The 15,172-nt window shown below is 38.9% G+C and overlaps 1 protein-coding gene across 1 annotated transcript in view; it reads left to right on the top strand.

Moving 5' to 3' along the window:
* LIMCH1 (LIM and calponin homology domains 1) overlaps nucleotides 1–15,172 on the top strand; it is a 170,210-nt gene that overhangs the window by 153,691 nt on the left and 1,347 nt on the right. Inside the window, exons 24-34 of the mRNA XM_033513515.1 lie at nucleotides 63–137; nucleotides 854–882; nucleotides 1,878–1,961; nucleotides 3,590–3,682; nucleotides 4,648–4,752; nucleotides 6,041–6,177; nucleotides 6,887–7,017; nucleotides 8,299–8,410; nucleotides 9,618–9,695; nucleotides 12,176–12,284; nucleotides 13,190–13,292. Coding sequence (XP_033369406.1) covers nucleotides 63–137; nucleotides 854–882; nucleotides 1,878–1,961; nucleotides 3,590–3,682; nucleotides 4,648–4,752; nucleotides 6,041–6,177; nucleotides 6,887–7,017; nucleotides 8,299–8,410; nucleotides 9,618–9,695; nucleotides 12,176–12,284; nucleotides 13,190–13,292 — 1,056 coding nt within the window. The remainder of the gene's footprint in view (nucleotides 1–62; nucleotides 138–853; nucleotides 883–1,877; nucleotides 1,962–3,589; nucleotides 3,683–4,647; nucleotides 4,753–6,040; nucleotides 6,178–6,886; nucleotides 7,018–8,298; nucleotides 8,411–9,617; nucleotides 9,696–12,175; nucleotides 12,285–13,189; nucleotides 13,293–15,172) is intronic.

The following is a 15,172-nucleotide window of genomic DNA, read 5'->3' as shown; positions in this document are numbered from 1 at the left end:
GAGTCTGTCATCACCTTTTCACCACACTGTTTCTTGTTTTGTCTCCGTGCCACTGCCTGCAGAGCCGCCCCGCGGGGCCATGGTTCCGCTTAGAGTCCGCAACAACTGGCGGCGCTCACAGTTTTTCTCCCAGTCAGGTAAATGCGGCACTGAGCACAGCTCCAGCCCTTCTGCTGCTCCAGCCATAGGTGTCTTTGGACACAGGGCTGGGGTGAAAGCTGATGATCACGGGGACTTGTTCTACCTCTTGCTTCCGTAGAAAATATCTATTCCTGCTGCACAGTTGACAAAGAGCTGTTGGGTTGCACATTGTTGCGATGCTCTGGTTTCAGGCACCCAAGAGAAACACCTTGCCTATAAATACCGTTTTCTTAATTTCTGTAAATCAGTCTAATTTTCAAAGACATTTTGATAGAAAATGGCAATGGTTCTCTTCGTAACTGTGGCTCTTGAATAGTGTAGTCCCATCCTTTTAGCATTGCTGTACTTTTTCCTTCCTTGCACTGAATCACGAAGGGAAAAGTAGATCAAGGTAGGTAAGACTCAGTGTCTGAGCACTGCTAACATCTGTGGCCAGAAGTAGATGGCATTAGCTAGTGGTAGAGTAGAACCTGATATTAGTTAATATTGTGCTCCTCTATACCCAGATAAAAAGTAGTTTTGTTGGTGATGGGTGTAATCTGGTTTTCTGATTTATTTGCTTGCAATTAGTCCTTGCATTTGGTTGTGGGAGTAAATAGGAAACTAACATGAAGCTCTTATACAGATAGAATGTAGATTTATTTTCAGACTGAGGAAATTTTGCTATGTTAATTTTAATCTTTCATTGTTCTCTTGTTTTTTATTTTAATAGCTGATTGTGATACTGGTGATAAATCAAATGTGAGTACCTTTTCTGCATTATTGTTTGGTTTGGCAATTTGTGTTTAGCAGAAATTAATTTTTTATGCCAATTGTCTTGTAACATCCCTAAATGAGAATGAGAATATTTTCCCATGGACATGTGAGAAGAAAAGTACGACCCAAATCAAGGCATTGTCTGAATACGGAATTCATGCATTCTCCTCTTATCTGAAGCTAGCTATACAGTATTTGGTTGCTGGAGCCACTAAAGCTTCACAATCTCTAAATAATATGTAATTCTAATTTATCCATTGTATTTTAAATGCATAGAAATGAAAGGACTTCACAATTCTACTGTTTCTTTGATGAAACAAAAAACCCCAACACACCACAAATGCTACGCTGAAGTACACAGCATTTCACATTCTGTAGATATTGTCATATCTCTTCCTATGAGATTCAAATTCTACTTGTAGTGGAAGGGGATATGGCAGCAAGTATCTAAAGTTGCCCTTGATTATAAGGATTTTGCACGTATCGTGTAATAGGATCCTTAGTGAAGCCTGAGGATTTATTTAATTATGTATAAGAATTCAAAGCAAGGCTATAGGCTGTTGTGCTGGCAGACATAAAACGAGAAAATATTTCTTACAACCTAAAATTGCTTTTCATGTTGTAAAGAATATTATAGAGAAGCAAAATATGTATGTTCTTTAAATTTGATTCCCTGGAGGTGGCTCTGTTCAGTGATGCTTAGAACTTTCTTTAAGACCTTTTTCCCCTCCTTCAGCTGAAGTTTCCCAAGACTTTCTTTGCAAACCAAATTATTCTTTTATCATGTGGCTACAAATGGGAAATCCCAAGTGTCAGTGAAGCTAAGAATATTGTCTGCTAATTGAGAGAACCCTTATCTAGTTCTCAGTTTCCCACTGTAACATCATCAGCAGGGCTTACTCAGGCACAGTGCAGCTTTCTCTGGAAGCCATGTGAAGTGTAGTGTCACAGTCTAATAGCTTGGTTTTCCTTCACGTAAGCGTTTCAATTTTTGGGCCTGGGATCCAGAAGAAGAGCGAAAGCGCCAGGAAAGGTGGCAGCATGAGCAAGAACGCTTGCTTCAGGTAGGGAAGAAACTGTATGTCTTCCACTGTGTGGTTCAACTGTTGAATTGTCCCTTTGGACAAAATTTGGGCATTTTGTGTCATGTTTTTTACATCCTCTGTGGATGCTTGAGCAAATTCTGTGGCAGTTGAGTGATAAATGAGCACACACACATGTTCTCTGTGGTTTAGGCACTCTCATGTCCCCCTTCCCCACTCCATGGAAAGACCAAAAGGACTTGGTCCTGCAATCCAGTGCAGAATTAAACAAGATGTGTTGGTCCTCAATTATATTTAAATTATGCTGAGCATAGACTGCAAAACATTTAATTACTTGGAGCCTCTTTGTCAAGACTGACAATTTGCTAACCCTGATGCTTATGCACCACTTCTTTAAAATTATGGTCTTAATAGCTTTTCGTAGAATCCTGCTTTGTTCATAGGTTCTTCTTGGAAAATATCAAGCTAAATTTGGACATGAAAGGACTTGGGTTTGAGAGGTTTTTGTGAGAGAGGGAAATATATCTTCAAGACAACCATTAGTTTTTCCTAGTGGCAGAGTAAACTCTAAAAGTTCTAGGTTTGTGTCCTAGCTGGAAGAAATGCAGTGGCCATGAGAACCTGAAGTTCCCTGTCAATCAGAAATGTCTTTTGAAACTGCGACTAGCTTTGATCCCAAAGAAATCGTGTCTTTGTTCCATGTAACAGAAGACCAAACAAGGTCTGTCAAGGAATGGAGAATAATAAAATGGGGTCTTTTAATCCTTTAACGACTTGTATATCTCTATGCTTACTTTAGATCATCTAATTTAGCACCTCTTAAAATGGTGTAAAATTCCCATAATAATTTTTCTGGCACATGTGGGTGCTCTCTCAATAGTAAATGCTTCTCTTCTGGATTAGGCAGATGTGGTTACCAATCTGAACAGATGTTGGAACTGGTGTAAGAGGGAAATGGAAGTCCATTCCTCTCCATGTTCAAACCAGTTCTGGCAACACCTCTGTGAAATAATTGTTTGTGAAAAACTCTGTGAAAATAATTCTTAAGAAATCATCCCTTCAAGGAAGAAAATAAGCTATTTAGCTAATTATAATCTTACTCTCTTCAAACCTTTACACACTGTTCATTTATCTTCTAAACTTGCATAGTTATTCATCACTCATTAAATGGTACTGACATATCACTTTAATTAGTATTATTGGCATATCTCTTAAATTAGTATCAGTATCTGAAAAACTTGCTTATTTATCTGCTACTTTGCTGAAGTTTTTAATGTACAACCATTGTCTCAAGGTGAAACATTTTTGAAACTTAATACAGTAAGGTAACGAGGAATTATTAATATTTTTGAGCATAAACTTAGTTTCTGACCAAAGATTTTAAAAATTCTAAGAAATTAAACTTCTTCTAATGTGTCAAAAGTTCCTTGAAGTTTGAAGGTATTAAAAGTAAGTCCTAGAAAAAAATGGGCTAAGAGAAAAAGAAACATTTTTTTACACCCATGGATGTTTCCAATTTTTATCCTTTTATTTCATCCTATTTCTGATTAAACCATTCTTAGCAAATTCATTTTTGCTGTGGAGATACTACAGAATTTATTCTTAATACTGAATGCTCTGAGTTTACCTACATTTGTATCCGTGTACAGGAGAAGTATCAGAAGGAGCAGTACAAGCTGAAAGAGGAATGGGAGAAGGCCCAGAGAGAAGTTGAAGAGGAGGAGCGTAGATACTATGAGGAGGTATAAGGCTCAAAGTAGGAGGTTGTTTTTCAGGGTTTTTTTATTTCATTTAAATGCACCCACTTATGTAACAAAAAAAAATAAATCATCCCATACCTAGATTAATTAATGAAATTCCTCTTCACAGCTGAATTCTGAGGAGGATTGTTTCTCTTAAACACTGGCATAGACGTTGAGGAAAAAGATTTAAATATTTGGACAGGTATCCTCAGCACCTCCGCAGAGGTGGAGGTGTCTAATTGCTGTGCAAGTCTGGTTAAGTCAGTATAGCTGTGTCTGGGCACGCTCAGACTTCCCTGCAGGGGCACAGCATGTGTATTTTGGCATATACTGGGTGCCTAGACTTGGTGGAACTCCAGATGAAGTTGTCTGCCTTGGGTTGATCATGGAGGTATTTTGTAACAGGCCTTTAAAAAAAAAAATCCACAGGAGATATTCAAAGCTTGCAGTTGTGGAATATTAAAAATGTCCACAAAATAAAAAAAAAATAGTGTTTTTCTTCTGTTGGATGTGGGTCACTATTGCAGGAAACTGGAAAATATTTATAAGTTTGTCTATGCGTTATGTAAATGGCTGTTTTCTCATCTGTGCTTGAGGGACATACTTCTGTTTCAAACAAGAAATTTTTTTCGACTTTCAGAATAAGTTTCTCATGTACCAAGAGTAATTTTATACTTTTATATTAAACTCAATACACTGGTGCTCTGCAAAACAGTAGTTCCATGCAAGTGAAATATTATTTCCTGTTTTGGAAATTCCATCTCAATGGTAAAAGGAATGCAGGTGCAAAACCTTGAAGCAAATTAAAAATTGAGGTGTTACCATTATTCTTGGTACCACAAGTCCTTATCTAGCCATCTAAACAGGGCACATAGCTAAATCTTATTTTTCTTATACACTTCATCAGCTCATAGTTTACATTCTGTCTTTTTAACCCCCACTCTCTCCTGATCCTCATTCCTTAGGAACGCAAGATAATTGAGGATACTCTAGTTCCATTCATTGTTTCTTCAAACTCTGCTGAGCTCCTCTCCTCTTCTTCCTCTACCACTGAAGGAAACAAGACAGTGGTGAGTTTCTTATGGAGTAGTAAGGCACTGAAGAATAAGCCATCTTTAATCCTTTGCTGTCAGAGTCTAGGAGCAGTAAGAGTAAGGGTATTCCCAGGGTTTCTTCTCTAACTGGTGATTCCTCAGAGTGCTGTAACTTATAGAGTTTCACAACTGAATAGCTGTATTTCCAAGCAAACTGCTACCCTCCCATTTTCAACTAGAGCAGAGAGTGATACTTTCTCTCTGCAGCCACCTCTGTTCTTTAAACGGTGCTGTGAGATTTTAATTGTCTTCTAAAGCCAACAAAATCTAAGTGGCTTCCCTGAATCCAAAATCTCTAGTGTAAAATAGTGCGCTATATATATATATATTTATATATATATATCAGATGAGACTGAATCCTGGCTGCCCAGTTTTCCTCCTTTTCTCCTCTCCTATCATCCCTCCTAGAAAGCAGCAAAACAAACCAGGTATGTTTACTCTCTATGTTTGGTTTTTTCCACTCACACAGCATGGGATGTTAAATCCAATGCATCTAGCATCTGACTAAATTAGTGTTTGCAGAGATCAGGGAATGACACCCCAGGTGAGATCACATTCAGGATTAAGAGTACTGTATCATTTGGTTCTCCTCTCACTCTTCCTGTCACCCTATGCTCACTCACCCTGGTGCAAAGGCATCAGCCATGGCCGATATTCCACATGGCTGTGTAGCAGTAACTTCCTTGGTGGAGCTGCTTATGCCACAGTCAGGACACTGCCTGTACCGAGAAGTGAAGGATCTCATGCCATTGCTCACTCAAGATCCACAAGTCAGGTGGGAACCATTCCCATTCCACTTTTGGAAGTAGGACTGGTGTTGTCCTTTGAGGATGCCCAGTGCATGCTTTGTGAGTATTATGTGAGTAATGCTTTGCTCCTAGGCAGTGACAACAAGCTGAGGTCACTCACAAAATCCTCACTATCCCAATGGGAGACTGTCTAGACTCTCAAAGTAATTCAAGGATTTCTGCCAAAGAGCATGTAATGGGAAGTTTTTAATTCACCATCCTTAGCACCATAATTGGTACCTAACTTATTTCATGCTCAGCTTAGTCCAACAAGATATTGTTTTACCTAAAGTCTTAATTAATGCCAAAGCTAGCCTTACCAGGGTCAAATGGTTCTACTACATAAATGGGAGATGTTATTTTGATCATAAGGTGTGTCAGCTCAATGTATCTAGGGGCAGCCTGCACTTTTTCCATGTGTGTGCCAACGCCAGATTCAAAGAGAGCTCCTTGTTCCCTCTTCATCTGTCTTCTAGAACTCAACTGATTCAAACAGCTGTCCAGGGGAGGGCAAACAAAAAGAAGTTACAAAGCAGAAAAAGCTGCTCTGGGAGCATGACAGTATGTCATCTCTGAAAAGCAAGGAAAGCGAACTCTGGCAGGAAAAGAGGAGGTATGTATGAACCCTAAGCTTTTCATAACCCTGTGGAGTTTGGTGTTCTGTTGGCTTCTGGGATATCACACAGATATCCCCACAGGCCAGTGCAGGTGTGGCAGTGTGCAGTGCTAGCTGAAGGCTTGTCATCTGTTCCTTGAATGGCTTTGCCAAGAGGCTGTCACAGCAACCTTAGACAGCTCAGACGTGTGTGTACATCAGTGCACCATGTCTTGTGTACATTTCACAAGCCATCTGAAGGACTAAAGGAGCTCTTTTCACTTGGTGTGAAATTGCCTAGCTACCTCAGAAATACCATACCAAATCTTGCCAGGTGGTGTTTAAAGTCCTGGACTTTGCTCAACTGCTAATTAACAGGTTTCACAAAAAAAAAAGAAGAGGCATCTGATGATGCTGAGCAGTTTATAGAGAATAAGGATAAAAGCTTTTTTTTCTGTCCAAGAAGCCCTTTTCCACAAATCCAAGATGATCTTCAGCACATCTAAAAGGCAGTTGTAAGTGGGAAGACTTGGGCTATTTGAAGACAAACTTGTTAATCCATCAAAGTTTTCTCATTGCAAATTCTCATTGCAAAATTGACAGAAAAACAAAAATCTTTTTTTTTGTAAAAAATAGACTGATATTCAGAAGTCTGATTTTGCCATTATATTCTAGGTGGCATTTTTCCTGGCTTTATTTATACAATGTGACTTATTTTTATTGGCAGTGGAAATAAAGTGCTCTCAGGATACCCAGAGACTGGTATCTTGAAAGGAGGAAGTGAACAGGAGCACCACATGCCAGTGATGGAGCGCAGCTCACCTGCCAGACTGAATCTGCCACTGACTCAGGATGAGAGTAAGACTCTTCCTATATCATCTTCTCCAGATAGAAATCAGGCAGAAATCTAACTCAAAGAATTTTGGAAATTGACAGCACACATATATCTTCAAAACTGAAAGGTCTCAGACAAAAAAGAAAAAAGTTATTTTATGTTAGCAAAAATAAATATCTTAAGGTGAAATTTAAATTCCTCTTGTTTTCATTGGAGATGAGAGTTTCTGCAGCAGGTATCTTGTTTATAGACTACATGTTCACAGTAGCATTTAAAATATTTATTTTCCATCGTTTATATAATATTACATACATATAGGATTTATCTTGATACAGAGAATATATTTCCAATGCTTACTTGGTGTTTTTATAGCTGATTAGATTCTTCACGTCCATTTCAGTCCAGTAAAAATCACTACATGTGATATGTAACCTTTTCAAGCCAAGCCTAAAGCGACACCTGCCTCAATTTTGTCATTAGCTGTGCCTAATGACATTTAAAGTTAATTTATTTTTTTTTAAACTCCCATGAGTATTGATGTTTTTGAAGGAAGGAATTTCCCCAAAGCATTGCTGTCATGAGGGTCACCCTAAAAAAACCTGGCAAATTCATGAATTTAGCATCATTATCTATCTAATACAAGTGAACAGTGGAAAGTATACAAGTAGGACTAAAGACAGAAAGTGAATGCAAATTTTGAAATCAAGTTCTAGATTTTTGTTTTCAGTTCAGCATAAATATTCATTATTCTAAAAAATGAAGTGTCTATGGATGGAAAAGTTTTCAGTGTTATTACTTGGTCCAAATGCAAATTCTGTCTATTAAACTTAGTAAGTTTGCTTTCCTTGTCTCAGTTTTATGGTATTCTTAGTGCTTTTATCAAAGTTGCACAAAGAAAGAAAGAAAGCAAGCAGAATATATATTATCCAGCAATACAGCCTTGGGGATTTGAAGTAGTGATTAAGCAAACAGGTTTGACAATTTTAAACTACATCTGCTAATAACCCTGCTTCAGGATTTTTCAAGGTTCTTTTCAACAATTTGGTCGTCTGCAAGTGTTCTGACATCTCCTTTTTTGCCTCTTAAAACGTCCCATCTTTGCTCTCTCCTTAAGCCCTAAAATAATCAGGTGTGTGGATTTATTTTCTTGATATCAAAATGGGTATCAGGCCTTTCATAGAAGTTTGTTTTGAGGAACAGTACATCTCTTTCCTTTGTGGTGCACCCACAATCCATTATGGTCTATAAATACTGACAAAAGCATTTTGCCTCAAATATTGAGTTTTCCCCACCTCTTGCTGCAGATGTCTCCTGGAATCCACAGCTGCTGACAAAGCGATCCCCACAGTGCACAGAGGACGTTCGGCAGAGACCATTCCTGGGCCAGCAACCAAGCTCCGCAGGGGAAGCAAGAAGGTGAGAACATAAAGGTTATTGAAGAGCTTGACAAGTCCTATTTGCTCTGCCCTCCCTTATATTCCTGCTCAGCATCCGCTATTGATTAATCCTGCGGTGTGAAGACTCGCTTCTCATGTCTGGCTTTCCCACCATTAGATAAATGCTAACATTTATCTACTTTGTTTCTCATTACAGGCACCAGGGTCACTAATTTCAGGAGGGAGCACACCCCCTGCATGCCTCCCTCTTCTTTCTCTATAGCTGCTTTAGCACATATCTACATAACTTTTCATGTGCTTAACTTGTTTTAAGTACCTGAGACAAACATTTATAGCTAATAAGTATCTAAATATGAAGGTGGGAATGTCAGCTTTGAAACTGGTATCCCAGAGCTTCATTCCTCATCTTCCAAACACATCTCAATTGCTACTTTCTAGTCCTTTAAAGATTATACCTTTCAAAAGAAGATACATATAGAGCAGTATTCTCCTTTCTGCTGTAAATTTTGGTGCGGACTTTTTTCCTTGCTGCTTTGCCCGTGCTTTTGAGTAAGCCTTACTGAACAGTAACACCAGTTCTTTTGGTAAATAAGGGATCTGTTTGCCTTCTATTTACAAAAAGAAGCTATGTAACAAGAAAGGAACATCTGTTTTCATTAGCATATATATGAACACAGTCTTCTGCAGAACCTGTTACCTCTATTAAGGTTGTATCCAGTCAGAACTAATGTAGATTGAGGTTTGATTACCTGTTCCTTATTATAAACTGCTTGAGTGTGTGTGTGTTTGAGGAAATTGTTATTTAATCTGTAAACCATTTTAAGCAGTTTGAGTTTGAATCAGTCCTATGATTTCTGATAACAAAAAACATGGTTTTTGCTCACCACACTCTTTTAGAGTAGCATGGATGCAAATTAACCAAATAAACCACCTTTTGGTGTTGGTAGCTTCCTTTTTGCTCAGTAAAGGGCTAACAGAGAGTGTGGTGTGTGAGGAATGGTGTGACTTGGTTTACCCCTCCTTCATCATGGTGGGAGCTATGATGGATTGGTGGGGTGGGCAGGAGTCTCCACATGGCTGATTACCTTGTGAACTGCCTGAGTGAGCAGCAGCGAGCAGGCTCAGAGCCAAAAATCCTGAAATTTGCTAACTGGAATTTCTCCATACAAAACCTGGTTTTATGTGTTGTTCAGCTGTAGTAACGCATCCTCTCTGCTGTATTTTAGGGCAGGCTATCATGAGAACTTCCGATCTGGGCTGTCATCTCCCTGTTCTCCTGCTGCTCTGAGTCAGTCACCCAACAGGTACTAAAGGTCAATAAGGAGTTTTGCAGACCAAACACATCTTGTAGTTGCTGGTGAACTGCCAGAGTGAAAATCACATTAGTATTACATGGATGCACTATTAAATCTGCTAAATGTTGCAATTCATAGCTGTCTATAGGATAAAAGTGTAGCTCCCTCTCCCATATTTCTTGCCTGCTTTAGTGGTACTGTTATGTTTTGAAATAACACAGCTCAGACAGCAGCTCTGGAACTCTGCTTGATCATTGAAGTTTCAATAAAACTGAAATGGGACTGTATAAACCGCACTCAAAGTGTGAACACAGAGCACTTAAGCCAAAGGATCTCTTCATTGTGAATAGTCCCATGCTCAGAAGTAAGATCTGTTCTAGACATTGGCACTTGGTGATTTAAAAAGAATTTTTTCTTTCGTTTCCAAACTAGAAATGCATTTTTCTTTTTTGCTGATTTTTAATTTGCCCACAGTCATGCTAGTCTCCTAGAGATTTGATTCTTTTGAGCAATCTTTACATCTTTCAATGAGTTATGTGTACCAACTCTAAACAGATGTTAACTATAGCCTGATTAAATCAATGATAATTTGGGGTATATTAAAATCAGTTTGCTTATTAAATAGGGTAAATTAATACCACACAGAACACAGAAAGTTTCTTTCTTTTCAAATTACATTGTTCTTTACTTTTCAGAGCAAAGCCCTACTTCTTATGCCACTTGCATCGATGTGAAACCATTGGGAATTTTTTATGTGAACAATTATTGTTTTTCTAACCATAGCTGCAGTTTAGGTGGGATTGCAGATCATTTCCTTGCAAGAGGTCACTAGTTGTGATAGCTACTTCATATTATTTAGCACCTATATTTTGATCTCAGAATCTTTTGCATGATCTTTTCCTGAAATAAATCTTGGTTTTGTAAACAATAGATGGGATGTAATTAATTTTTCTACTAAAACATTAGGAAACTTAAAAATTTCCCGAGATCCAAGACTTTAACTTGCGCTTGTAATAACTCTGATAGATGAGAAGTAAAAACAAAGGTAAACTCAGGAATAACACAGAAGCAGAAGGGTTAAGGCTGTAGGAGGGGAGAAAAAAACCCAGCAAAGTTATTCTAAAAGGAATAATGATAATGAAGCAACAAGACACTCGTGTGTCTGTGCTGTGTACATGATGGGCTCAAGAGTTAGAAGCAAGGACAATTTTCTAATTGTGATGAGTTTTTCTGCTGGTTCTGTCTCCCTGTGTCTCTTTCTTTATTTTTCCAAAATGGCCCTTTTGTCATGCTGCAGTCCAGATCTGTCTCTGTTGGTGCTTATTATGTTGCTGCATCAAAACCTTTAGAGATTGTCAAGTTGCTTTTCTGAGTAGGAATGCATCAAGTTGTCTTTTCAAAACTCAAGAAGTATCACAAAGCTTTTCTCCTAGTTTCAGCCCTGGCTGAAAAAAGCATGGATGACACAGAATGACAGGGGATCCCTTTTGGTCTCAGGTTCATCTCACTAAGCCAAGCATCAGTTCTGGCAGGCTGATGGGCAGGAGAGAAGGGAAGAGCATGAGACCCGTAGAAGTGGGCACCTGCCCTGCTATTAAAACCATTATGAAAAAGGACACCAATTATTCTTGGGGCTCTGAACTTTCGCCCACCTGTCATCCAACAGCAGATTCATGAGAGAGGTCTAGACAGTCCTTCAGGACTGCTGAAGGAGCAAATCAAAGTTTTTTCTGCATTGCAGATGGAGATCTACTTTCAGGTTTTCTCTGACTAGTTATATATTAAGTGGCTGCAGCAGCACAGACTGAAATGATTCAGCCAGTGCCTGGCCTGTCCTAGTGTAGTTAGTGCTGTCACTATTGACTTCACCAGCTTGACTGGGTGCAAGAATAGCATTCCTGTTTTCTGGCTTGCAGTGAGCAAGTCCAGTTGTAAACAAATTGAAAAATTTCCAGTCTGTGAGTCTGACTCAGTAAGTTGTGTGAATTGCTGTGGCATTGACACCCTTTACTATAAGAGTGGTGAGGCACTGGAGCAGATTCCCCAGAGACACCGTGGACTCCCCATCACTAAAGGTGTTAAAGGCCATGTTGGAAGGGCTTCTGAATAACCTGGTCTAGTGGAAGGTTCCCTGCCTATGGCAGGGGCGTTGGAACTACATAATCTTTAAGGTTGCTTCCAACCCTAACCATTCTGGGATTCTGTCAATCCACAGGCATGGTTCCCTGTCACCCAGGTCTCTGTTTAGAGGTTTGCAACCCCCTTGATCTAGCACAGCAGACTGGCAGGGAAATGTGTCTGAGTTGCTGTGCACTGGGAGGCAGACATGCAGGTTGATTCAGTAACATGGCTGAAGGGTCAATGTGTATTTATGTAAACTCCTCCAGTGCTCCTTCCTCCCATTCTGTCCCTCTTGATAAAGTTATCTAAATATTTGGCTTTGTTTTAGAATCAGTTGCTGTGTTCTTACAGCTGTGTTTGTCTCCTAGGTCTGTCAGTGGGAAGAAGCTTTGTTCTACCTGTGGTCTCCCTCTAGGAAAAGGAGCTGCCATGATTATTGAAACACTCGGTCTTTATTTCCATATTCAGTGCTTCAGGGTATGGCTCTTGCTTTATTAAGAAAAAATCTCAGGTCATGCACAGTGCAAGTAGAAAGTGGATGTGAAACTGAAAATGAGAGGACCAGAGGATTTACCCTCTTGTTATGCCTGTTTGAGTGTGTTTGTAAAGAAGTGGAAATAACACAGCTAATGTGTTATTTTGCAATCAGACACATTAATTGGATTAAAACCTGTGATCAAGCAAGCAAACTTAGCCTCTGATTTTACAGGGGAGTGTGGCAGGGTAGGAAGCATCATATAATTCCTCAGTTATGGTTATTGCTTTTTAAATATAACATCATTTACCTTGTGATTTTTTTTAGATGTTTTCTTTATTCCTTCCAAAAGCATGATCAGTCCCAAAGCCATCTTTGATCTGCCCCATGGTTGGAAAGCTTTGACTATGAAATGACTGGTATATTCTGGGTTTTACCAGAAATATTTCTTGACTGTTCTTGAGTGTTTCAGTATGGAAACAACCTGAAGTGCTTTCTATCAGAAAATATCTGTTTCCATTGTCTCTGGCTCAATTGATATTAGACATTCATGAAGACTTTTTTCATCTTAGACATTTACCCAGACCAAATCTCTGGCCTCTTTAAGCTTTATCCATCAAATCTGACCTGCCTCCAGAATGCAGCCTCGAAGTCAGATGTCCCATACAATAATTAGACTTCACTTCTGTGTAAGTGGAGGCTGCTGAAATCCAGTCCTAAGCATATTTAACTCTATAAAAAAACTCTTAGTGATTTGCAGTGTTCCCCAGGAGTATGGGCTGGGTTCCAGGGGGGTATTTTTCTCATTATTCCAAGAACTGTTTAAACAAAAATAAAAATTTGGGTAAAGTTGTGACAGGTGGTCTAGGCATTATCTCTCTTACTTTCTCTGTTCTCCAATTGACAGTGTGGCGTTTGCAAGGGACAGCTGGGAGATGCAGCAAGTGGCACAGATGTCAGGATTAGAAATGGTCTTCTCAACTGCAATGATTGTTATATCCGATCCAGAAGTAAGTACCAAATACTGGGAACTCTAACCACACTGTGACCATGATTTAAACTGGGTTTGTCCAGCTCTGACACTCAGGCATAGCTTTGCTATGGAAAGAGGAGACTTCCCGTGCCATTTTAATTACCTTCTAGTATCAGAAAATATTTCCAAGCCCATTAAATTTTACCCAGAGGATCTCTGCTCAGCATTATTAGACTCAAAAGCTGTTTCTGTGCATAAACATAAACTCCCATACTATGCACACATATTGCATGACCTGGAGGCTTGGATCTCTCACATCACATGAGACAATGTAGATAATTCTACCTGATCTATGACCCTGGGCCATGTCTGGAGAAGTTCCCATTTCTTAAATCTCTAGGCCTCCCTTTTGTGGACAAAATGGTCATGTAAAATATTAAGAACATTCTGTAACTCATAGTGAATCCTTGTGGTGGTATGCCCAGATATGTGCTAAAAAAAGCATTGCTTGCCATAAATTTTGAAGAATGAACCAGAAAATTGCATGTCAGAAAGAAAATTTTGTGATTTTGCTGCCTTATTTGGTCAGCCAAGTGTCTTTCCAAGTCCTGGATTTCTGTGATTGATATCAAATTACTAGAACATTTCAGCTTCACCCTAGGATCACCAGTGATGGTCAGTGCTCATGCTGGTTTCCACCTTGTGGAAAACAGTAAGAAGCAAAACAACAGGAGTAACTGTTGTCTCCTGTTAAATATTATTTGGTATATTCACTGCCTACAATTCCAGCTGATAAGTGGACATCTAGAGCTCTTTTCACTTACTGTTTCCTTTGTTCTCCCTCCAAAGCACTGGCTGTAGAAATCCAGGAGTAGGAAAGGTACCTCCCTACCTTTGCCAGAAGAAAAATGGGTACTTTTGCTCTGATGCTTCAGGAAGGAGATCCTTCTCCATCAGCAGAGCTAGAGGGTGCTGTTGTATAACTGGTTTTTTTGCGACTTTTTTCTTAAATTCTGCTAAGGAATGTTATCAACTTTTTATTATTTATTTAACCTGAAATATTTAGAAATAGCTTTTTGCCTTCGCTCTTGATACTATAAACCTTCCTCATGTGGATGACGTTCTGACCCTTAAAATGCAGATTTACGCATCCATCTTTACACAAAAAAGAGAGAAAGGGATAAAAGTTATCATTTCCTTTTCTCCTTAGTCCTTTTTTCTTAAATAAAAATTTATGTCCCTTGAGGATAGATAAAAGCTCAAATGAATTATCAGCTTATATACTGTTGAAATCACTCTCTTCATCATTATTTCTACAGCAGTGTTACTACAAAATGTATTACAGAGCTTTGTGCAGTGTTTCATGTAATAATGTTTTGCATTTGTACATACCCAGCAGAATAGTAACTAAGTCCATGACAGAGGGAATAGCTTTTGAGAAAAAGTATGGCTCCTGAGGAATAATAATGGCAAGGGGTTTTTAATTATTACTACAAATTGCCTCTTCCTGCTGTGTCCACTGGTCATGCAATCTCAATGCAATCTCAATCTCAAATCTCAAAATCCAGTTAGCTGAACTTAAGCTACAGTAATTGTTGTTGACAATTCAAAGGGTCTGGTTTTGATAGAACTGCAAATATTGCTAGTTACTAATTTTTAATTAAAATTTGATGCACTGCACACCTGAAATTAAGAACAAACTGGTGCACTGTGTTTTGTTTTGTTTTGTTCAGAGTTTTGCCTTTCAGTTCTGGGAATAATGCTGAAAAATGTCAAACCAAGTTGCTTGATTGCATGGCTTGTGCCTTCATGCCCCTAAAACCTGTGCAGCAGTGGGCAGACATCAGTATTGTTTTGAGATACTTATGGACATCTCAGTGAAATCTTTTGGCTCCCAGAAGCTTATCTGAAAAAATA

This window comes from Parus major, chromosome 4 (assembly GCF_001522545.3).
Source record: "Parus major isolate Abel chromosome 4, Parus_major1.1, whole genome shotgun sequence".
Classification (NCBI taxonomy): domain Eukaryota; kingdom Metazoa; phylum Chordata; class Aves; order Passeriformes; family Paridae; genus Parus; species Parus major.
Note: the sequence above shows the minus strand (reverse complement) of the source record. Positions and strands in the feature narration are given on the sequence as shown.